We start from the raw sequence: 24,430 nt of genomic DNA, 5'->3' as shown, positions 1-24,430 counted from the left end.
GAGATACTGGATATACAGATGCTAGATTACACTTCAAATTACAATACTATAAATTGGTGCTGACATGGTTTTATTTGCAATATACATTGCCAGACAAAATTAATCGACTGCTGTGAGGAGGTGAGCCGAAACTCGGGAGTGGAAAGAGTGGTGATAAATGTGAGATTTCGTCTTAGACCAGTGTTGTTGGTGGAGTACTTCAGTGGTCCTTTGCTTTTTTTGACATTGAGGTTGTCATTGTAAATACTATTTCTCCTTTTGCCAATGATGCTGAATTCTGAAAAACCATAAGTTTCATGTAGGCTTTTTCCCGCTTTGCAGAGAGATTTGCAAAACTGGATGGCATTTGGCAAATCAGGTTTAATGTTGATGATTGCAAGGTTATGCGTTTTGGTAAAAATAACAAATATGCTTGTTATATGCTTGATGGCATTGTGTTGGGGCCTCCTGTTTGGAGACGTTTTGGAGTTTTTGTTTATAACTGTGTAATTATAGGCCAAGACAGTCAGGATCTACTACAGCAAATAAAGTATTGTCTTCCTTAAAAAAGGGCATGACTCAAGGAATGAACACATAGGGAGAGCTTTATCAAAATGTTAGATTAGGACAGTAACTCATTTTCTTTCTATTCGTTCATATAGGATTTGTATAATCATATTTATCAAATGGTGAACTGTCACATATTTTTTTTCAAGTCAAGAGACTTTTTTTTTTGTCATTTCATCCACATATGTTTGTACAGTACACAGTGAAACAACGTTCCTCTAGGACCATGGTGCTACACACAACATAAATGTACTGGACAACAGACAAAAAAGTGCAAAAATATGCAACTCCTGCAAGACAGGACAGCATAGTGCAGGGACAGGACAAGACAGTGCACACTCAGCAGATGTAATATGTTAAGTAAATAATGCTAAACGTCAGACATGATGGGTCTATCATTGTGATATGATATTGATAAATATGATTCTAAAAATCCCATAGGAATGAATAGAAATGAGGTGAGTTTTTCTATGGAGAACTCTAATATCACATTTTAGATCTGTCCCATAATTTTGCATCACCTTGGAAATGAACTGCAGCTCTGGGCCCCAATCCTTAAGAAGGAATGAGTGCAGAGATGTGCAACTAAACTGGTGAAAGGAATGGAACAATTAAGCTGTCAGCATTAGGATTGTTTTTTTCTGGTAAAAGCTGCTCATGAGGTGACATGACATGCTCTTTACAAGTACATTAGAGGATATTATAGACAGATAAAAGGATCTTTTTGCTACATAGGAAAGGATAAAGGGCAAGAGACCGTCCGTCAGTCAGTGTCACTGTCTCTGTCCTCTTATACAGTATGCATGTGCCCTGACAGGCATGAGATCAGTGATGTAATTGCCTGCCACCAGGCCCCCCATGCAAGAAAATAATTTTGGCTACCCCACTCGTGTGAGAACATACAGTGGGTACGCACATTTTAAAGAGGGCAGAAGGCAGTGGTTTGGGAAAATGACCCATGTGCCATTAGCCTTAGGACTTGAGGAAACTACTTCCATGTGAAGCAAGACAAATGGTTCATCATAATGAGCACAGTAGCTATGGAATGCCATATTCGGTGATGTTATGCCTGTTAGTTGGATATGTAATCTTTTAATTTAATGTGAACCTGTCCTAATCTCATTCATAATCTCTATGATTGCTCTGTTATTAGATCATGAACCTTTACCATTTTCAGCATAACTGCACAAAATATTGGGGGAAGAACAACGTTGAGCAGAAATGAACTGTAATAAATGGTCCAAGGTCCCTGTTTGTGCCATACATGGAGCGACATATAGTCTGGCTAATTAAGAATTTATTGTCAGGATTTCATGAAATGTTTTAATCTAGCAAAACCTGTGGGGGCTGCCGATAACCTGATTTAGAGGACATAAAACATGGATATGGCAGATCTGTAATGAGATTATTCCAAGCAGATCTTCACGCAATACTGGACTAAAAGGCATAACCTTCTCGGTGGTAAAGCAATCTATCTTCAGTGTATTCTTATTTGTGTACCTTTACTTCATTTATCTTTACTAAGTGGTGGCCCTCTCTATCTTTCTAATTTTACTAAACTACTCAAATGTTCTCCCTCCACTATTCTATTTTATTGGATTCTTATAATAGTGTACTCTTCCTTCACTGATCCTTCCCTCTGTATATACAGGTAAGGGACCTGTTATCCAGGGTTTTCCGAATAACAGATCATTCCGTTATTATATTATATTGTGAGCATTCTGGATAACAGTTCTCATACCTGTATTCCTTTAACCATTGTTATTTGCGTTGCAGTCATGCTATCATGTAGTATCCTGGCTTTCCTGTATCCTTACTTTTATGTATTCCTACTACATAGTTACTTTTGTAAATCTTTACTTTACTCTGTCGTTACTTCCAGGTAGCCTTACTTACCTACAATATTAATTCTATGTATCATTACTTTTCTGTATCATTACTTCCATGTATCCAGGTATAACATGCATACTTACGTCCATATATCTGTATACTTCCCTCAGAGTGGTATCTGGGCCCCACAGCAAAATCATTGTAGGGCCCCCCTAAACTTTGGGAACAAGATATTTTTCATAATCATATGCTGAACTTCTTATTAATCAGCGCCCCACTGGCCCCCTTACCCCTAATAGGCTCCATAGCAATCACAGGGCCCTCTATATTGGTATGATCCTGAGTGCATGATTCTTTCTCTTACAATTACCCAACATAGGGGCAAATTCACTAAGCGCTGAAAAATGCGCTAGAGACGGCTTCGCCGCACTTCGCCAGGCATAGTTTCGCCAGGGCTGCTCAAGTTCACTAAAATCCGAAGTTGCACCCAGGGAGGCTAAAGGTAGCGAAGTTGCGCTAGCGTTAATTCGTCAAGCAAAGCGAAGTTACGCTAGCGATGCCTAATTTGCATATGGCGATGAGTTAAAATACAATGGACGTATATGCAGCATAAACTACATTACACTTCACAAGCCTGGGAAAGCTTCATAAAATAAATAGAGGACTTATATTGCCCTATACATGTGCCCACTGTATAGTTTAGGTGCCATATGTTAGGAAATGTAGGGGGGAATGAAGGTACCCCAAAAAATTTTTTTGATCTTTTTCAGCCTATCACCCTGGAAAATGTAAAAGACGCCAGCGTTTTTTGGGACTTAGAAATTTTTTTAACTGTTTTTGAAGATCCTCCTATCTACTCTATTGCACTTCACCTGGTCTGAGGTGGCAAAGTCAAGTCTGGCGCAAGAGGTAAAGTTTAGTGAAATCCGCAAGTTAGTGAATTAGCGTAGTTACGTCCCTTTGCCAGAGCACATCTTCGCCTGGCGTTAGAGTGTGAAGTTGCGCCAGGTCTATCTCCTTCCCTAGCGTAATTACGCCAGCGTTAGCCACTTCGCCCTTTAGTAAATTTCCCCCATAATGGGAAAGAAATGAAAAACTATTTGCCAAATCTGAAGACAGGTGCTAAAGACGATTCATCAGAGGCTTTACTTTTACTATTCGTTACTATGCCCCAGAACACTTGCCCTGTTCATTAATTCTGAACAAATCAGCCATCATAGCTAAATTCCTTTATATACACAACAATCCTCACACACATATCCACTTAACATGTAAAATCAGTGTTGCTCTTTGTTAACAGTATATATGAGTATTAAAGGTAGTGTGGAACACTTTGTATTGTAGTGAATGTGTGTGCTCTGAGTGACGTGTAATGCTAGGTATTTATGTGAGGCAACAAAGTGTCACCGGAGTGTCTTGTGCTCCCTGTGAGACAGTGTTTTGCCACATTTTATATACAATATATATACATTGACTTGCCTTAGTGCCTGCCTGACCTCCAGTTCTTATACAGTAAGTTATTTTGTCTCACCAGCAGTGATTTTCATTCGCATGTAGGCCACTGTGCTATTGTACGTCCCTTTGAATTAAACAAGTTCTTCTTCTTTCACTTTCTAAGTCCTGCCTTCCATTCCTCCCCCCTGCACTTTACCCCTCCCTTTCAATATCACATGCAATCCTGTAACTCCAGCTTTAGTTCTAGCATTCTCTCTCCGCCCTTTCCTTGCTATCGATTCTGTTTTCTTTTTGTTTAAACCAGTTGGTTACACATTTGATTTTTTTCTGTCCTCCCAGATCTTTTTTTCTAAAGCATTGAAAATACAATCACTTCTTATTTTAATTTAGGGGTAGATTTATTAAAAATGTGAGCTCACCACAAAAAAACATCACTCACTTTCTATTCATTCCTATAGGATTTTTAGAATTGTATATATCAGTTGGTTAAAGTTAAAGTTCACTATTTGATAAATCCAATTCCAAAAATCCCATAGGAATGAATAGAAAGAAGAGTGGATTTAACTGCTAAGCTGGTTTACATTTCCACAATATTTTTCTCCCAGCCTCATATGAATTGAATGACTATGTATAGGTATATTACCTAATAATTAATAGTGTAAGGATTATCAGACACTGTGTGTACTTACAACAGAGCTGTCTGCTGTGCAACATGCAGCTTTAGACATCGAAAGGCTATTTTGTGTTGAAAACTATAGTTAAAGACAGCTGCAATACAGTAAGCAGGGTTCTACTATTCCTTATTATTACTTATTAAGAGTTACCTCCACCTTTAGGGATCCCACAGTAGCTTGTGTCTGTAGGTGCAGCAGCCTTGCAGCAAAAGAGTAAAATCCTAGAACCATTTTAACTCCACACTGTGAACGTGGCACAGTCTTTATTCTGAAAATGCAACTTGCACCTGATTTGTGTACATGGGCATGCACTTTTGCATTTGTTTTGATGCATTTGGCACAATTGCAGAAGGAAACACCTTGCGCTCACACTGGAATTCAGTAAAAAAAAAACCCACTGTATTGTGGGTACAAAAACATTTGTGAAAACTGCACTTTGCATACTGCGCTGTGCTCTTAAATGCTTTTATAGTTTGTGCCTTTGTGCAGAGGATTCCTTAATGAAAAAGTAGGGTTTGCATCAATTAAATATGCCACCTTCAAGCTACAATAAGTTGAAATTGGCAATTTAATAACTGTCTGAATGTTACACTGTGTATTTTTTTTATTTACATTCCCCCACATCTAAGCCAAACACAATCATACCAAAGGAATCTTGCCATGTATAATACAGTAGCTTTATACAAAAAAATGTTTCTATCTTTGGAGAGAATTAGGTCAAGTATTCTTTATGCAGATTTGCCTGACAAAGACAGAAAAAAACCCCACTTTTCTGAAAAGAACCCATGATCATCTGCATTTCAGCTATATTAGAGTTTGTGTGCCAGGGAATCATTTGTCAACAATATCTGTGACTTCGATTCTCTAACAGATCAAAGAAATAAGCAGTAAATGTAATATATAAATGTAATATTATCTTGCATTGGAGCAAAGCTGTGTGTGTGCACTTTTCTTAGGAACCTTACGCAATTTGTAAGGTAAAAATATTTGTTGGAGTGTTTTTTCACCTTTAGCATTATAATTAGAACAGAGGTGAATCTATTAGCCATAAGGATTTAATTACCCTAGCGAACAGACAGTATTTAGGAAGATGGAGTGGAATATGAATAACAGAGGGCCTAAAGGCTATGTTGCAATATAAAATGTTGCTCCATATTGTTGACCCCAGTGCACAACTTTATACTGCAGACAAGAGATACCAAAAACTGAAAATTGTTGATATGTAGATTATACTCATGTGTTGAACATCTACAAACTAAATATTTCTTGTCAGCTACAGGCAGCATTTGAATGTCTCTCAGCCAAGCATAATCCTTTGTAGAGACGTTACAACAAATAGGAGGTACAAACTATTTTTTAGAAATTGCTAAAACAATTACCCAAAGCACTATCAAATCACTTTTATAATTTCCAACTGACATTGTTCAATGGGCTGCTAGAGCTTCCTTTGTACAAGTATAGGATCCATCATTCGGAAACTCATTATCCAGAAAGCTGTGAATTATGGAAAGGCGTTCTCTCATAAACTTCATTTTATCCAAATAATCCAAAAAATAATTTTTCTCTGTTAAAATAAAACAGTAACTTGTACTTGATCAACACTAATATTGATAGTAAAACTAGCCTATTGGGTTTATTTCATGTTTACATGATTTTCTAGTAGACTTAAGGTATGAAGATCCAAATTATGAAAAGATCCATTATTTAGAAAACCCCAGGTCCCAGGCATTCTGGCTAACAGGTCCCATACCTATATTTCTATTGCTTTTTTGCCCCTTGCTCTAGTGTAGTTTCAGCTAACTCATGGCAATTATAAGATGTCCATATATAGCACAATTTTAGTAGCATAATTGGCTCCTCCAGACCTTGTCAGCAGTTTACTGGACTGTATGTGGCAAAGCCAACAGCTTGCCCAACCTCTATCTTGTCAAAGAATCAGACAGATATGTAGGGTTCTCTCCCAAAAGATGTCTGCATATGCACCTCTTACGATCTTATCATTGGCCTGGGGTTCAAATGATCAGATCAGATCAGCCTTATATTTGTCCTACCAAATGTGGCTAGCCAAGATCTGCTCATTAGACAATGTGTGGCTAGGCTTAGCCTTCCCCAAGTTGTCATTGTTGTTAAGAAAGAACACACCTCAAAATTAATCATTCTGCATACTCCCTTATGAATGTATGTGTTGCAACATATTTTAAAGGGCTTAAACACTAGTTATCAAGTATAATTACAGCACAGGTATAGTCAGTATTTGGATTTCAAAGTATGACTCAAATTCTCCAACAGTTTTATGGTTGGAGTTAAACCCTACTTGGGACTCTATAGATCTTTATAGTTCTGTCTAGACAGAACAAATAAAACAAGTAGAATTCCCAACAGAAGTTGAAAATAGTTTTGAATCTTATACCTGTCAAACAATCCCATTCCCTGTTTGTGAAATTGTCATGAAAGCATATCACAGAGGGTACTCCTACCTACACTTCTATGTTTTATCCTATTCCAAAATAATTTGGCTGAGTCAGTTTGTGCTAGTTATTTCAATAATGTTTGCTCTTTTTATGTATGAACTACAATGGAAAATGGGTATGGTTGCACCTTAAATCCTGTTTCTTGTCTTTGTATCTTTATTTATATAGCATCAGTAAGTTATTTTCAGCAGGGGTCACTTTCTTATGTTTTCATGTTGATTTACTTGTTTTTCTTGCATTGCAATACCAAGCCATTGAAGTTTGTAAAGCATTTTATATCTTGCAATGGTCTTCTAATTTAGCTAGTCAGTAAGAGGCTTGTTAGAAAGGCCCTGACTGGGTACTTTATATGTGCTCCCATGTTGAGCAGATAATTTTAAGAGCTGAATGTCCCATTTTTCTAACAAAATTTTCTAAAAATTTATATGGTGTAAGAGTACTCTTTTTTTTCCCATACACTAGCCAGAGTCTGCAGCAGGAGGACAAGTAACTAGGGAGGGAAGGAGGGAACAAGGTAGCTGAGCTATTTTGCCTTGGACAAAAGAATATCCCAAACTGGCCAGTTCTTGGATATATTGCTATTGGGAAGGATATAGTCCTGGACTACAGACTTCCTTCAATAGTAGTATAGAAAAAGGTGGCTTAAGAAGGAAGTGTGACTGTTGTTGAAATTTTCAGAAGAATTTAGAAGCATGATCCCCAACCAGTGGCTTGTGAGCAACACGTTGCTCACCAAACCCTTGGATGTTGCTCCCAGTGGCCTCAAAGCAGGTGCTTATTTTTGAATTCCTGGCTTGTTCACATTCCATGTTTTGGTTGCATAAAACCAAGTGCACTGCCAAACAGAGCCTCATGTAGCCACATAGGGGCTACTAAATACCAGTCACAACCCTTATGTGGCGCCCCAGGTTCTTTCTTCATGTTGTATTGCTCCCCAACTCTTACATTTGAATGTGGCTCATGAGTAAAAAGGTTAGGAACCCCTGATTTAGATTATATATCCTTAATATAATATCTTAGGTTTATCATTCATTTATTTTCCATTAAGAGTCAGTAAAATATGGCAGCATATCTTGTTGCAGTAACTAGTTTCTGGGCCCTAGAGCAAAACAATGTTAGTGCCCCTAAACTTTCAGCAACATCATTGTTGTCACAATTACATTCTGAAGTTGCTCATCACTTTGGACCCTAATGATCCCCCTTTTCCCTGGATTTGCTTCCCATGTGTTACATCCCTGCATCTCTCCATCTTTGTGTGTTTTCTCATTTGAGAAATTCTGTGTAGCTGCTATTAGATATGGTAATACTGACACAGATAGCAAAACATCATCAACAAATTGTTCACTGGAGACAAGGTATGGCATGTATCACAGACTGGCAACAAAAAGAGAGGAAAATAATATATCGTATCATCTTTTTAATCAATCCATTGCAAAATATAGACATACAAAGGCCAAACTGGCATATATAAAATAATACAAATACTACATACATATATATATATAAATATACATAATCATCAACTTAGAAGAGAGTCACAGATGGTGAACACGTGCTCCTCTGTACATGAATGCTACAGAATATGAAAGAAGCATGTTTGTGACAATTCTGCAATACAAAAGGGCTGGGTGAATGTAACACTTGTCTGTAATTGCTAGAGACATCAGAAGAACTGAATTCTGAATAACGACAATGGGAATTGAAGTTCCACGACTGCTTAAGTTGCTGAATGAGGCATTTCTTGCGTATTCCTTTCTATCGCAGATTTCAAGAAATAATACTCTGCTGCCAAATTCAATTCCACGTATTCAGAATGATTCATCCACGACATGTGGTAACCCAAACAGAATCCTTATGAATAGGAGGAGCTATATTTAAGAATTGTCACAGTAACAGACCCAGTATAAATATATAACAGATGTACTGTACATAGTTGCATTGGTTTATGCTTTGAGAAACAGTGCTACCCACCAAGTCAGTACACTCACAGAATGAAGTTTTCCGGCTAGTTGGTGAATCGATACAGGGAAAGTAAAAGATGCAGAAGACCAAATCTTTGCATATTCATGAATATATGGAGCACTCTCATGTCCCTTCCAACAATGTTCTGCTGTAGAGAAACAGAATATTCTGGAGAAACAATGTGTGGATACTGCATACTCATGCAAAAGAAATACTGCTATGAAATATGTTATGGCAGAAAATTATGCATTAGGGGCATGGAAGAATTATTAGACAAGTCAAAAGTATATGGCAGGTTTTCCTGCCTTTGGTAGATTTATTTTCTGGAAAGGCTGATGACGGTTGCCAGCCCTGCCTTTGACAGAGTAGCTTGAGAAAGCCAAGACCATTTTGGGAATTGTTTGGTGCCACCGTGCATTATTCCTCTTGATGCGGCTCTGGAAAACTGTGCAGATCTTCACCTATAAACTCACTCACTGAAACAGAGAGAGAAAAACAGGAGATTAAAAACCTCAGTGCCAATATAACTTGCTGTTATCCCAAGCAGGTTCCTTCTTTGTCAGCAGGAAAGCCATTAAGTTGTTATTAGTTCAAAGTATTTTGGTCTAGATCAGGAAAATAAAATCTCTCTAGTTTACATGCAGCCCAGTATAGGATCTATTATTCAAAAACCCATTATTCAGAAAGCTTCAAAATATATGAATGCCATTGCCCTTCTTTAGCAAGCAATTGTTATATTCTCACTGATATCCTTTTTTTCTATGTAATAATAAAAGAGTAACTTTTACTGGATGGCAACTAAGCTGCATTCATTCATATAGGTTACAAAACAAACCTATTGGGTTTTGATGTTAAAATGTTAGGTTGTAAACTTAAGGAATAGTGATCCAAATTAAAGACCCCTTATCTGGAAAACCCCAGGCCCCACTCATTCCACATAATAGATTTAACAAATGTGGGTTGTTTGGTGACATCTTTGGTTAACCTTTATCTATATTGCTGCTATCCTCAGTCATTAGGGTTACAGTATAACTGCAGCACAGTTGTGGTTATGCAAAATTGGATGCAGCTGTTGCTCTTCATGCTCTTACACTTTTTTATAGTTAAGCTCTGTCCTGCCTCCTGTTCTGAATTGCGCATAAGTGTGAGTTTAACAGATGGGAACCCTAGGGCTACTGCCACCTTCATTCTGGTGGTAATTCCAAGACATCCACCGTGGCCTGCATCAATATGCAAAGTGGCCTTGAACCTAAAGAATCATGTACAGATGCAGAACCCCAGTAACTATGAGCCCTCAAAGGCCCAAACAATCAAAACTACTAGTTCGAAATTGCACCAGTGCAGTTGCCTATAATGCAGCTATTTGCTCATTCTCTATGCTGTAGTTGCAGCAGGACACCCCTTCTAGAGGACTAGTGCACCATTGCATCTCTTTCTTCCCTTTTTTGCTGGTCCAAGAGTTCTTCTGTCCAGGAATCAGTCTGCTGCAGTCTGGAATATTATATTTTTTAAGTGTTTCAGCCTGAATGCTAAGAGCTGTTGACTAAATTATGTTTTATAACAGACTTTAGACTTCAGAGAACATTGCTGATCTGGGCCTATATAGTGCAGGACACCAAGTATCCATTTGTGAAAGTATTAATATGGCATCTGGCAGGTATTTGCTTACTGTACAGCATGTATGTAGTGTATCTAAATACTGTATGTCTGTGCTATAAAAATAAAGGATAATATTAATAAATGTACCTTCTTCCAGTGTGATCCCATGGATAGGTATGGGATGAAATGTTCTTTCAAACTCTTGCCCATCTTCTTTTGCCTTTTCTTTGTCTGTGTTGTTTGCTGATTTAGGGTATTCTTCACAGAGCTGGTGGAAACAGACATCCTCCTCTTTCTTGTTAGCAGATAAGGTCTGGGTACCATCTCGATTCAGCTCTGAACTTTGATTAGGATTGATGCATATAGAAGGGGATGAAGGGGCTGAGAAGGGAGAAGGATGTGAAGAGGGACAGAGGGAAGTGAGTGAAGAAGCTCGGCAAGAGGATAAGTTATGGAAAGTAGGAGCAAATGCAGTCTCCTCTTCTGACGGGGGCAAACTCGGAGATGCAGCTGCAAAAACTGTCTGAGCTACTGTTCTACATTTCTGTGCCTGGGAATTTAAGTGATTGGCTTGGTGATCTGGGATGGAGTTTGAAGGAAACTGTTGGACTGGAGTGCACTGTTCTACTCTGCTCACTGTTGGAATAGTAGAAGACTCAACAGGTTGTGTAGGGCCCAACCTCTCCCCTTCACCCAAAGTGGTATAAGATGGAGGGGCACAGGCTGTAAAGGGTTCATAAATGGGTGAGAAAGGATGGGCAGTGGCATCATATTCTAAGGCTAGAAGATTTGGGGAGGCTGAATAATCTTCCTGTGATACAGCAAGTCTTTCGTTTAATTTGCTGGGTTGAGTTAAGTGGGGTAACAAAGGTCCCCCAAATGTAGAGGCAGATGCAGAATGGGATGAACAGGGTTGTGGAGACCAAGGAACAGGACTGGGAGGGAGAGCAGGGTTGGAGTGGAAAGGCAATGACAGGGACACATCACTCCCATTCTCAGGATATGATGGAGGACATTTAAAATCTGTAGGTACCGGAGGATTAAAATAGCATCCCATAAAAGAGCTACTACCAGCTGCACAATCTGAGTCACCTGGGTATAAACGCTCTGAATGTGGAGATGTGTAATACGGTGAGACCTCCATGGGGGTATCCCCCAAGTTAGACTGCAATGGAGGCAAATAGGAGGTGCTCAGTTCCATCTGCCCTGAATCTACTGAAAGGTGGCATGAATTAGTCAGAGAGTTAGAGGGGAACCTGTGCAGGGCTAAATCAGGCAATGGTTCTGCCTTAAAAATAACTGAAAGCAATAAAGGAAAAGAGTAAAGGGGGGGAGGTAATGCGAGAAGGAAATGTTTTAAAAGACAAAAAGGAAAATGGCATAAGTGATCATAAAAATATACACAAAAAGATACAGGGGATGTGTAGCACTGTGTGAGTTCAATACTGTGTTTTTCAGCATGCAGTATGTGCAAATTTAAACCTATGCAGTAACCAATAACTACCAGGGAGCATTTTATTTGGATTCATCTTTCAGTTAAGTTAGAAAAGGGAAAACAAATGGTTACAACACTGCAAGATAATTTGTAACCAATAATAATAATACAAGACCAGTAACTATGGTTTAATGCACCTCTAACTAGATCTGCAAAGAATACGGGCCCTACTGAATATGGCAAGCTCTGTATACTATGTTTGGTTTAGATGCTTTTGTTATGAATGAAAGTAAAGAACATGCAGTGTTTTGACAGAACACATTACATAGTTTATATAGTTATTCCATTCAATTTAGTAATTTCCACAGGTATTATTTCCTATGTGACATCAAACTGATTCAGAGGAAGGCAGAATAACCATTACTAGAGCACCATAATAATAATAATTATATATCAATGCCTGTATTTTCTCACTTTGTAATGAGGCACCAACCCTTTCTCTAATAGACAATTTAGTGTACCTGCATTCAGGGAAGGAACTTTACAGCTTCACGGCTTTCACCATAAAAAACCTTTTTGCACCATAATATATGCCTTGAGTTTATTTATGACAACAAGAGCAGCTTGTCACTCATGCCAGAAATTACAACAATTGTTATTGCATCCATTTTTACACACAGGCTGCAACTGTGTCAGTCGCAACCCCCCCCCCCCGGTGACTTCAATGATACTGGAATTATTGGTGTCCAAAATTGCACTTTTCACACTGCCGTGCAGTAAGTAAATGACCATAGGCCTAATCTGCAATGTCAGATGTTTTAAGTGTACAAAGTGCAAATATAAGCCACTTTCTGTGAGTGCAGAGACTTGCGGCGTGCCTCGTGGATTGTGGGTTGACTTCTTTAGTCAAGAGTTAGTTAGGCCGCCATCAGGGGGGCACAGGGGGTACACCTGTACTGGGCCCGGCTGTGCTGCACTTTTTTGAAATAGGCGGGACCCCCTTGACAGCGCCTCTTCCGTGCCGCCTCTTCCGAAGCCCTGAACCACCGAAGTCCCAAAAACCCGAAGCCGAGCAAAGACCCAAAGCCATGAAACTAGCCGAAGTTGAAGTCCCGAAGCTGCGAAAAGAGCTGGTCACAAAAAGAGCCGAAGTTGAAGTCTTGAAGCCACAAAAAAGACCCGAATCCACCAAAAGAGCCAAAGTTGAAGTCATGAAGCCGCGGAAAGACCCAAAGTCATGAAAGGAGCCGGAGTTAAAGTTCTGAAGCAACGAGTTCAGTTCTACTGAACACCAATGTGTGTTTTTTTTATTTTTTTTTGAACCGCTAGACACCAATGTATTATTTTAATACTTTTTTTTTAAAAAAAAAAATATTCTCTGGGGCCTCAATGTTTTTTTTTTAACTTGTAAGGGGAACCATACTTCCTTTTATGGGTGGCCCTGGTGCCAACATTTTTTTAAACTTTTGGGGTAGCAATGATTTTTAAAAAACATTTATGGGGGGCCCTGGCACCAATGTTTTTTTAACTGATAGGGGGTCCCTACTTATTTTTGTGGGGGGCCCTGGTGCCAACATTTTTTTAAACTTTTGGGGCACCAATGATTATTAAAAAACTTTTATGGGGGGCCCTGGCGCCAATGTTTTTCTTAACTGATAGGGGGGCCCTGACCATCAATGGCTTTTTATAACTAGTGTGTGTGGGGGAGTTTACCGTTTTTAGTGCTGATGTTTGTCTGGTCTTTTAACTGTGGGGTGGGGTGGGCTTTGGGGCAGTGATGGGTGGGAAAATTTTGTTGTACGGGGCCCCATTATTTCTAATGGCGGCCCTGTAAGAGGGGCAGATGTCCACAATTGTACACATCATTGACATGCACAAGTTACGAAGCCTCAGGAGCTGCAGCCAACATCATGGCCCTGTCCTTATCATCTTTCTTAAGGCTCCACTCTCTGTATTGAGTGCCACATTTTTTGTTCCAGTGCTCAGTGCAAAGACCAGCAACCCTGAAGTAAATGACCCCTTATGTTTGAAGAAAACAATGTGTATACTACACTAAGGGAAATGTGTTTACTATTACTGAGGTAATGTAATGTATGGTGAATAGATTTTACTGTCCTGCGTGAAGGAAAATAAATTAAAAAGTGCACAATGAGTGATAGATAAGCCATCTGATATAAGGTATAGTTTACATGGAATACATTGGCACCCTATGTCTATTATTTAACCCATAAACTAGGTACCAATGTAGTGCAAATATAACATTGGTGCAGCATGTGGATCTGTAGGTGGGTACTGGGGCAGTTTCATACCTGGATTTAGAAAATGGAAATGGCTTAAATACCATATTTGTCCTTAACCATTCATCTCCATAACATGCAATTCTTGGTTAAATTCAATTTGCCCCTTGCCTATAAGTGGGACCCATTATGATAAGATATGGCAAAAGGAACCTTGTACTCACTGGGTAAATATCGGAAACTCTGCATGGGGCTCCTCTTCCTGCGCCCATTAGAGATGTAAAAATAGACTTGCAAAGGTCTTGTTATTTCCTTATTACAGTATTCAGGAACTTGCACGGACAACAAGGACTGTAAATAAACACGTTCAGCATAACAATTATTACAAATCTAACAATTTTTAGTCTTTAATTACATCCTATTCAAAATATAGCCACTGTGTTTATTCTGTAGAACACACAACATATACCCATTAAGTCTCATAGGAGTGACTTATTGACTGACATAAGGTCTATACGTGCACACAAGTATTGTAACTAGTAACAGTTTAGCAGGTATTAACTGATCAGCCTAGGGCAAGTGATACAAATGATACAAAGCGCACTTTAAGTTGCAGCACCTTCATGCTGTCACTTTTATAAGAGAATGTTTTTTAGATAAAACAGATGGAATTTCAGAGTGAGCCACCACCTGATGGCAGCATTGAATTTAAGATCTATAAATGTATGCAGCAGGAAGGAATAATTAGTATGTGTCTGAGGTCTGTGTAATAAAGCGCTACAGGTTTATAAGGCAATCTAATTGTTTTTATGCTATCTATTCATATCCAGCAAGTTAGTCTCGTTCTACAGTGTTTCCATTTCAACTATGTATTCTAAAGAAGCAGTAAATCAGCGGTTTTCAGATTCTTTTGTCTCAAGCCCCCTTTGAAGTGTGCTATTCTTAAGTTTCTAATAAACTACCACTCCGCATATTCCATGCTAGCCCTCCATGTTGGGTATTTGTAATTACAGATATTTTTCTTTAACTCCAGTTATTAGGGGACATGCTGATGGTGTAGGGGAATGTAGTAAATTGTAAAGCAAAATAAGTTATTTTGTTATATAATTTTTTTATCTACATTTTTTAACAGCTCTTTCTTCATGTTAAAGAAAGGTGCTAATATCCTATTGCAAGAGAGATGGTGGGACCTCAGTCTACTGAGCTAACAGCAGCCAACAGGAAATAAACAGACATTTCTGTCACTGACAAGCAAATGACAAAATAAGTTAAAAATATTCTGTTTAAAAATGGTAAAGAAAAAACTAAGGTATATCACATATAATGGCCAATGTCAACTAGGATACTAGGAAAATTAACACACTTTTCTGGCTTTAGATCCCCTTGAAAGGAGAACTAAACCCTAAAAATAAATATGGCTAAAAATGCCATATTTTATATACTGTTCTTATTGCATCAGCCTAAAGTTTCAGCTTGTCAATAGCAGCAATGATCCAGGACTTCAAACTTGTCACAGGGGGGTCATCATCTTGGAAAGTGTCTGTGATACTCACATGGTCAGTGGACTCTGATCAGCTGTTGAGAAGCTAAGCTTAGGGGATGTTGTAAATTATCAAGCAGAAAATGAGATTGGACTGTAATATAAGATGATGCTACAGGGCTGATTATTAAATTCTGATGCTAGTTGCACTGGTTTCTGTACTGACATGTAGTAATTTTCTTTATTAATTACTAATCAGCCTTATATTGTGACATTCATATTTTATGTGTACTGTATATTTTGTACATTATCCTACCTGTGGCAATTGGTAAACCAGTAAATATGCTACACAGATGTACATTTACCTCATTGCTCTTTAGCCTGTTAACCTTTGATTCTTCTTCCCATTGTAACTTTCCATCTATTGAAAGTAAAGGAAATCACATACTTGATAATATGCATCTAAAATCAGTGCCTCAGTTCATGCTTAGCATTTTTCTGTTTTTATACCATAGAGGCTGTACCACCCAGATACATTTGTTACAATGATTTCGGTGAAAAAAGAAACTCTGTTCTTAAATGATTATGTTATTAGCCAGACTGTGCCACAAATAGCATAGTATCTTACCTGGACCTTTTTCTAGGAAGATGACCTTAGAGTCAGAAAGAAAGTTGGAGCCACAGATCAACAGTTCTTCCCGGCCATTCACTGAGCATGCACTAAGACTGTAATTGTCCACCTGGGGGAGCTCCTGGGCTGAGCGTTGGGCTGAGAATGAGAGAAAAATAGCATGAACAGGAGGACACATTATTTATTACAGATGAAGCACTACAGAGTGCCCAGGCTGTAGGGCAGAAACTAAGATTAGGCAGTACAGACAGAAGCCTCATTCAGGGCTTAGTTCTGTATACAACTACACCTAAGCCCAGGGCCGGATTTACATAGTGGGCGCCCCTAGGCCCACTGCCGTTTGTCGCCCCTCTCCCCTCCAGGGGGACAGGAGCAATGGGGATTGGCGCATGGGAAATTTAAAAAATGATTATATCTCCAGCGCATCCCCAGTGTTTTTGAACCAATGTGGGTGTGGTTGGGCAGCATGCCGCCCCCCTAAAATCCTGCCGCCCTAGGCCCGGGCCTAGGTGGCCTTTCCACAAATCCGGGCCTGCCTAAGCCCAGTTCATGTTGTGAACATCTCATGAGAGTTCAGCAGGAGTTTTAGCCCTCCCACTTAATGAGTAGTTAGTGACACCATTAGATTGCATGACAACTTTGCTTGTGTGTCTCCACCTTTCATCTGACCACTCCATCATCCAGTATTAAAAATTTAACAAGTCCTCTGTTCTAATAAGACAATTATTGCATGGTTCTGTCCTGGACATTTCTTAAAAATATAGTAAAAGTGGGAAGAAATCAATTGCCTTTGCCAAAGAACCTGTTATTCTCATGTACTCTTTCAAACACCAGTGGTTCCTGCTTTGTAAAACAGCATATTTGTCTGTGACTATAAAGGCACTTTAACATTAATTACATTGGAATATGATCTAATAAGGATTACTCACAGCACTCTATAGGTATGGAGGCCACTTGCAATGAAATGCCTTTGCCAGCTCCTTGTGGAACATGCACCCGAAACACAAGCCTGACCCGGGTGTTCTTCCGACCAATGTCTGTTTCTCCTTTTCTAAGCTCAATGTCAGAGTTTCGAAGCTTCAGGATACCAGCACAGTCTATACTGAATCAAGAACACACAATTATCCATCCTTTGTCCTGCTAAAGTTTATTTCCAAATTATTGTTATACACCTATCTTTCAAAATCTCATATACACGGTCAATATATTTGAGAAAGTTCTAAGGGTTAATGGAAGAATGTCATTCAAAAATGAGCAATGTTTCTCTTGTTCAAACAATTTTTCTTTTGCACAAACAGACTTTTAGGGCCTGCCACTGCATTTAGCAACCCATTTGTCAGTGGAAAAAAGATTGCACATTTTCAAAAGCAGGTCTTTAAAAATGAGCTTTCATTTCAATGCTATAAAGGCCACAGAAGAAGAAGGTTACACTGTAAAATATAAATTTTTTCTTATGATTTTTTTTTTTAATTAAGATTTTTATTACATTCCCCCGTTAAAGTAAAACTGAATGAAAAATGTTACTCCTACCTCTCTTATAACATTGGTTTTTTTATGCCTGACTGAAGGATGAGTATGCACTTTATCAGTTATTTTAGTGCCTAAATCACTTATTTGCAGAAGGAGAGAGGCTAACTTTATGGTGTTGGACTGTATTGCTGTACAGGTATGGGACCTGTTATCCAGAATGCTCGGGTCCTGGGGTTTTCCGTATACCATAGCTTTCTGTAATTTTGATCTTCATACCTTGAGTTTACTAGAAAATCATGTAAAGATTAAATAAACCCAACAGGCTGGTTTTGCTTTCAACAAGAATTCATTATATCTAATGTGGAATCAAGTACAATCTACTGTTTTATTTTTAGAGGGAAAAAGGAAATCATTTTTAATAATTTGGATTATTTGGATAAAATGGAGTCTATGGGAGATGGGCTTTCTGGATAATACGGGATTCTGGATAATAGATCCCATACCTGTATGAGTCAGTTGAAAGCAGAGACAAATTGGGAGTCTGAATGTGTGTTAGCTGAGATATACTTAGCAGGTTGCACTGTATTTAACACTAACAAATGATGACCCCATTTTACCTTCAATCGCTGATGCGATGAAGCTGTGAGAATGTTAATCCCCAATGGCTAGAAATACACCCAGGCAAAGCACGGTTTGGCTTTACACCTAGGAGGTTATTTATCAAAGGTCAAATTTTAGAGCTTTGTGAGCTTTTTTAGACCTCGAATGAACTCACAACTTGAATAGTTTCTAATTTAAGAAAACACTCAAATGTAAATAACTGAAATCAGTGAATTCGGGAGTTAACTACCCAAAAACTTGAATTGATCAAGTTTTCAGTGAAAAAAAACTCGACTCGCTCAAATTGATTGAGTTTTCGAGCAAAACTCACCGCAAAAAAACTCGAACATCATGAAGACAATTAACATCTTCAAATGGTTCAAGGGACCTCTGCCATTGACTTCTACGTGACCTTGACAAGTTCAAGCTATTTCCAGTTTGGTTTTTTTTTTTTTTTTTTTAATTCGAGTTTTGACTTGACAACTCAATATTTTTGTGGAAAAAGCAACTCAACCTTTGATAAATAGCTCCTCTGGTGTTACTGTATAAGGGGACAGACGGAACAAAAACATGTCCTGTACATACATGTACATACAACACAACTAGTTAGTCGGTTTCTCATTGTCTGATGTTGCTTTGGGTTCTCCAGTGCCTTCCTTATGTTTATGGTAGTGCCCGCACAGTGGGCAAGTCAGAAACTAGGTCTGTGATTTGATCAGGAGGGACAAATGCATCTTTTATTTAAACCCAGTTATGAATTTACAACCAATTCCTGTAGATCAGTAGAACGTGAAGGTTATTTGTGCAGCAAGGAAAGAAAGGGTGTAAATAACCATTTAGAAAATCTGCTAGTGGAATGTAAGACAGTTCTGGTTTTGTTCTAACTTATTTGTTCTGATGACAAAGCTGAAGATTTATAGTGTTTTTCTCTTGTTCCCCTATGACACTCTGCACTGCCAACTACACATTGGCAAACCTGACCCAGCAATGGCATTTTTCAGTTCACACGCAATCCTGTTGCTTCAAACCATACAGTGGAAGATTATATCCTTCTTACTTGGCACACATGTTGTTCTCAGGGAGGAGAGACATCTCTAGCACTTTGGTACTTCCCACCAGAGCTTCATAACTTGGTGTTGCCACCATTTTACCAGTGATCCTGTGAACCTGGTAAAATGCATGGGGTCTGAGGTTACGTTCATCTGCTGTGCCAATAAACATTTGAAGTGTAATCGGTTTCTCGTTATATCCTGAAAGCTGGGGAAACAGTAAGGGAGAGCATTTAATAGCTGGTTTCAAACAGAGACAAAAAAAAAGATTAACTACAAATTTAATATTAGCATCTACAGTACAGAAAATCATTATATTAATATTCTCTGTCATTAGCTATTACCAATTAAGTTCAAATATGCTGGCCAGTTGTAACCGCAAGGCAGATGTTCCTCACTTTACTCCCTTCAGCAGAACAGTGGGATCATCGCAGAAAATAATTAGGAAATGTGAGTTTCACATGGAATACAGAATAAATACTTTATGCAAGGATGCAAAACAAAGAGTCAAAATTAGTATTTCTCTGTTGATCTTTTACCACAACATTAGACTCCTAGTGCATTCTATGTTGCTCTACTTACAGAGTTTTTATACCATATATAGAATCCTGTATATTTTGTATTTGAGTGTTTAGGAGTAGTGAGACATCCTGGGGGAAGCTCATACACAGTGTGCTGGACACAACACAAGCTCCATGTGGGTGCAATAGCAAAGTGGAAGGGGGGGGGGGCGGCAGCATCAGAGCAACAGCAGCCCCAGGAATGACACTGGTTCCTCTGTTGTTTCTTCTTCCTATGCCTTCCCTACTATCATCCCTATGGTGTCCACCGTCTACTACTCCCCTGTATTTCATTAAGCATGTCTGTATTACCTCTTAAGAAAGATAAAGGGATGGAAAAGCAACAGGTAGGTGTGGCTGATGGTCAAAACTATACTGTGGCTGGCAGTAGTAGCGCTTGAATGCCATGTGAGGAGCCACCGAGTATTATGGGGGTAGGATCTTTCTGTCTGGCCACCTCATTCAAGTTTCCCCTACCCTTTCACTGTGTGTGTATTTCTTTAAGGAGGACTGTGTTCTTCAAGGGACTTTGGGGTATGATAATGATTAGTTAAGTATTATTTGTATATGAAAATTATTTGATGTGATTTTTATAGGATTGTTGGTGTTTTTTCCTTCTAAGCAAGCCATTGCTGAAGCGGATGTTCAAATTGGATGGAAATTTAAATGTGTAAATAGTTAATTTAGAAGGTAATGTGATGCAAGAAGGGGTTAATAATGTTAGTATGCAAATGGTTTACATTAACTGTATGCTGAGTGTGACACTGAAGTGCTTCCAGTAAGTGGATGTGGGTAAAAGTAAGTTTGCAATATATATATATATATATATATATATATATATATATATATATATATATATTTATATATATATATATATCTATATATATATATATATATATATATATATATATATATAAAATATGCAAAACGTTATTGTGCAGATAGATATGGTACAGTAAAGGGACAGGATGAGTTAATCTGAATTTTCTTTGCAGCTAAAATTGTGCCGTGGCAGACCTCATAGGAAGCTGTTGAAGATTTTTTTAACTGATATGATATGTTAGATAAGAGTAGGATGTAAATGTGATTTCAATAATGATGTAAACGGAAGAGGAAAGTGCTGATTAAGAGAAGAAATATGTTAGAGAAACGTGAAGAAATATGTTAGAGAAATATGAATTGTAGAGATATGGGATAGGATAAAGGAGTGAGATAATTATATATGGTGAAGATGTAATGTATAAGTGGTGGAGAGGTAGAAACAATGGGGCAGATTTACTCAAGGGTAAAAATTCGCCAGCGACCACTTCGCACCCATCACTACACTTCGCCAGGCAAAAATTCGCTTAGACGACGCTTATTCACTGGAATGCGTAGTTTCGTCGTGGGTGCCGAACGCTGGCGACGTTTCGCTAGCGTTACTTCTGCAATGCCAGCAGTTGAAAGCGAAGATGTGCTAGTGTTCATTTCTGCCTAGCGCAAATTTGCTAAAGGTCTTGCGCTCAGGTTAATTTGCATACAGCAGGAAATTTAAAGTTGAATGGACGTATAAGTTGCAACAAATACATTACATCACACAAGCCCAGGGAACCTTAAAGGAATAGTTCAGTGTGAAAATAAAAACTGGGTAAATAAATAGGCTGTGCAAAATAAAAAATGTTTCTAATATAGTTAGTTAGGAAAAAATGTAATGTATAAAGGCTGGAGTGAACAGATGTCTAATAAAACAGCCAGAATCCAACTTCCTGCTTTTCAGCTCTATAACTCTGAGTTAGTCAGCGACTTGAAGGGGGGCCACATGGTACATTTCTGTTCAGTGAGTTTGTAATTGATTCTCAGCATTCAGCTCAGATTCAAAAGCATCAGAAATGACCCATGTGGCCCCCCTCAAGTCTCTGATTGGTTACTGTCTAGTAACCAGGGTAACCAGTCTGTGTAAACCAAGAGAGCTGAAAAGCAGGAAGTAGTGCTCTGACTGACTTGTTATACATAAAATCACGCCAGCCTTTATACATTACATTTTTGGCTAACTAAGTATATTCAAAACATTTTTTATTTTGCACAGCCTATCTATTTACCCAGTTTTTATTTTCACACTGAACAATTCCTTTAATAAAGAAAATAGAGTTTTTATATTGCCCTACACATGAGCCCACTGTATAGTTAATGTCAGAAACGGAACTAGAGGAGGGCGGGCCCCGGTGCAGGACGCGCAACCGGGCCCCCACCCCCCTCTGTACACCCAGAACTGGCACAGGAATATGCGCCGCGAAGAGGCGCGTGGACTGCCGGGGGCCCTGAGGGGGTGCGGGCCCTGGCCCGCTCGCACCCCCTGCTCCCCCGGTAGTTCCGCCCCTGGTTAATGTTGCATATGTTAGAAAATGTATGGGGGAAGCCAGTTACCCAAAAAAAGATTTAAGGACTTTTGCAGCCTATCACTCTGAAAAAAGGAAAAAACGCCAGTGTTTAAGTAAGTAACAGAAGATCTTTGCACTCCAGTGCTCTTCGTCTGGTCTGAGCTGGCGAAGGCAAGTCTGGTGAAAGAGGTAACGTTCCGTAAAATTTCATTGAATTTGTGTAGTAACGTCGAGTGAATTGTCGCCTAGCAATAGAGTGTGAATGACCACTAGCGTCTATCTCTTTCGCTAGCAAAGTGACGCCTGTACCCATTAGTAAATCGGCGATCTCCCTGCGGGCGGTAACGCTAGCAAATTCACCCTCGAGTAAATCTGCCCCTACGATGTGTGATTTTCAAAGGGAAAGAGCGTAAGGAGGTGAAATATGTTTTAGATAAAATGTAAATGGTTAGACAATATTCAAGTCAGCCAGCAGGTGGCATCAACCCTTAAGGGTTGGTCTGTAGAGGATTTCCCTGCAGTTGACTATATCCTGTATATATGATGGAGTGCAAGAACTTCCTCTTTGGCCTAAGGTCATCAGCAGGCAGTACAGACATCCACAGAGCCAGACCAGGTGGGAGGCTGTACCTTGTTAGGGCTAGGAAGTTAGAAGGACAATTACATTAGCTTACTCTAAGATTGAAAGATAGCCACGTTAGTCAGCAAGCATAACCTGTTGTCCCAAGGATGAGTGAGTGTGTTAGGATAGAGCCATGGGCGATTGTGAACCAGTTAGGGAATTGGAGTTCAGGAATAGGATAGTGGGATGCCCTGTTACACACACACAGCAGAATAACTGTAGGTACACTATCTAATGTAACATTCTATTCATTTTTATGCCTTAAAGATGTGGGTATCATGTTGAATTTCCCACAATTACACACAGAAATACTAATTGCTGGTATACCTACAGTATAATTAATCCATGAATGAATGTGAGGTCCAGTTTCAACTGGTTACCAAAATATTATTACTGGTCCACCAGATATGCACTTTAGCACAGCAGTGAAAAAAGTAAGCAGGGGTGAAGGGGGTGTCATCAGAACAGCCGCCTCAAGTGGCATTGACCCCCAAAACTCCCCTGGCTGAATCACAACTCCCAGCATCCTCTAACAACACTCTTGTAGAATACTGCAGTTTCGGTTCAGCAACACCTGGAGGATACCGTCTTACTGGTTACAAAATTTAGAGGAGATTGAGATCCCTATTGCTTGAAGGTTGGCTAAACTGACCATGCAACTTTTTATTCACATTGTTCTCGTGTAAAGATATACATACCACAGATCATCACAAAGACATTCAGATAGCCAACCACATAATTTTAGAAATGTATAGAACTGGGACAAGTGGATGTACAAAATCTATATGTATCTCTTTCTAAATATATACCCCATTCAGACACACACAAACTTCAGACACACAGTACAGTTCCGTGCTCATATGGAACATAAACTGCCAAGCATAGCTCCAGGCCTCTATTAAAAGCTCAGAATGTGTTTATATGGAAGGAGAGGGGGGGGGGCTGCTTTCCCTTCATACTTCCTACTCCTCTGTGTCTCTGGCATTCCCATATCTCTGTCGCAGTCTCTGTTTGATTTTTCTTTTTTTGTACTCTGATCTGTTCATCTTTGAATAAACTGCAGGGCCACTGGAATGGTGAGGGTAATTGGACATGGACCAGGCACAGGAAGAAAGGACAGTCATGGGTACAAGGGACTATAAATGTCCCTCCAGGACACAGTTTTATAAAGTAGGAACAGGGGCTTAAGCGTGGGAAAGAAAAGAGGAGATGGGAACAGCTGGGAATCATCCAGTCACCCAGTTAAGGAAGCATCAAAGTGACATCTCCTTGGTAAAATTCAGTTATCTAGCTGCCCACCATGCAGCCCTCACTGTCTGATGTGGCTTCTTAGCCGTCTCTTTGCTTTATGGCGTCCAGCTGACCAGAATTTTCTATTTATTTATTTTTAGAAGAACATCTGCCCTATACCACCAAAAGAACAGCACACGTAGAAACAAGAATGTGCCTAGA

At 39.1% G+C, this 24,430-nt stretch overlaps 2 protein-coding genes across 4 annotated transcripts in view; both read right to left on the bottom strand.

Annotated features, from left to right (window-relative positions):
• The window catches only part of ripk3.L (receptor interacting serine/threonine kinase 3 L homeolog), a 37,552-nt gene extending 33,548 nt beyond the window's left edge, over positions 1-4,004 (bottom strand). The window contains exon 1 of one of the 3 annotated variants that reach the window (XM_018259875.2): positions 3,908-4,004. The gene's annotated coding sequence lies outside the window, so the exon portion shown is untranslated. Of the gene's footprint in view, positions 1-3,855 lie in introns of all 3 variants that reach the window. The other 2 variants (XM_041565507.1, XM_041565502.1) reach the window with 2 other exon arrangements.
• A 4,366-nt stretch (positions 4,005-8,370) lies between these two features.
• nfatc4.L (nuclear factor of activated T cells 4 L homeolog) overlaps positions 8,371-24,430 on the bottom strand; it is a 47,225-nt gene continuing 31,165 nt past the window's right edge. Inside the window, exons 4-10 of the mRNA XM_018259865.2 lie at positions 19,448-19,647; positions 17,250-17,422; positions 16,318-16,458; positions 16,055-16,110; positions 14,434-14,560; positions 10,685-11,836; positions 8,371-9,414 (exon numbers count right to left, since the gene is read on the bottom strand). Of these exons, the coding sequence (XP_018115354.1) occupies positions 9,356-9,414; positions 10,685-11,836; positions 14,434-14,560; positions 16,055-16,110; positions 16,318-16,458; positions 17,250-17,422; positions 19,448-19,647 (1,908 nt within the window). The 3' untranslated portion in view covers positions 8,371-9,355. The remainder of the gene's footprint in view (positions 9,415-10,684; positions 11,837-14,433; positions 14,561-16,054; positions 16,111-16,317; positions 16,459-17,249; positions 17,423-19,447; positions 19,648-24,430) is intronic.

This window comes from Xenopus laevis, chromosome 1L (genome assembly GCF_017654675.1).
Source record: "Xenopus laevis strain J_2021 chromosome 1L, Xenopus_laevis_v10.1, whole genome shotgun sequence".
Classification (NCBI taxonomy): domain Eukaryota; kingdom Metazoa; phylum Chordata; class Amphibia; order Anura; family Pipidae; genus Xenopus; species Xenopus laevis.
The sequence above is the reverse complement of the archived record's forward strand: the minus strand, read 5'-3'. Positions and strand labels throughout refer to the sequence as shown.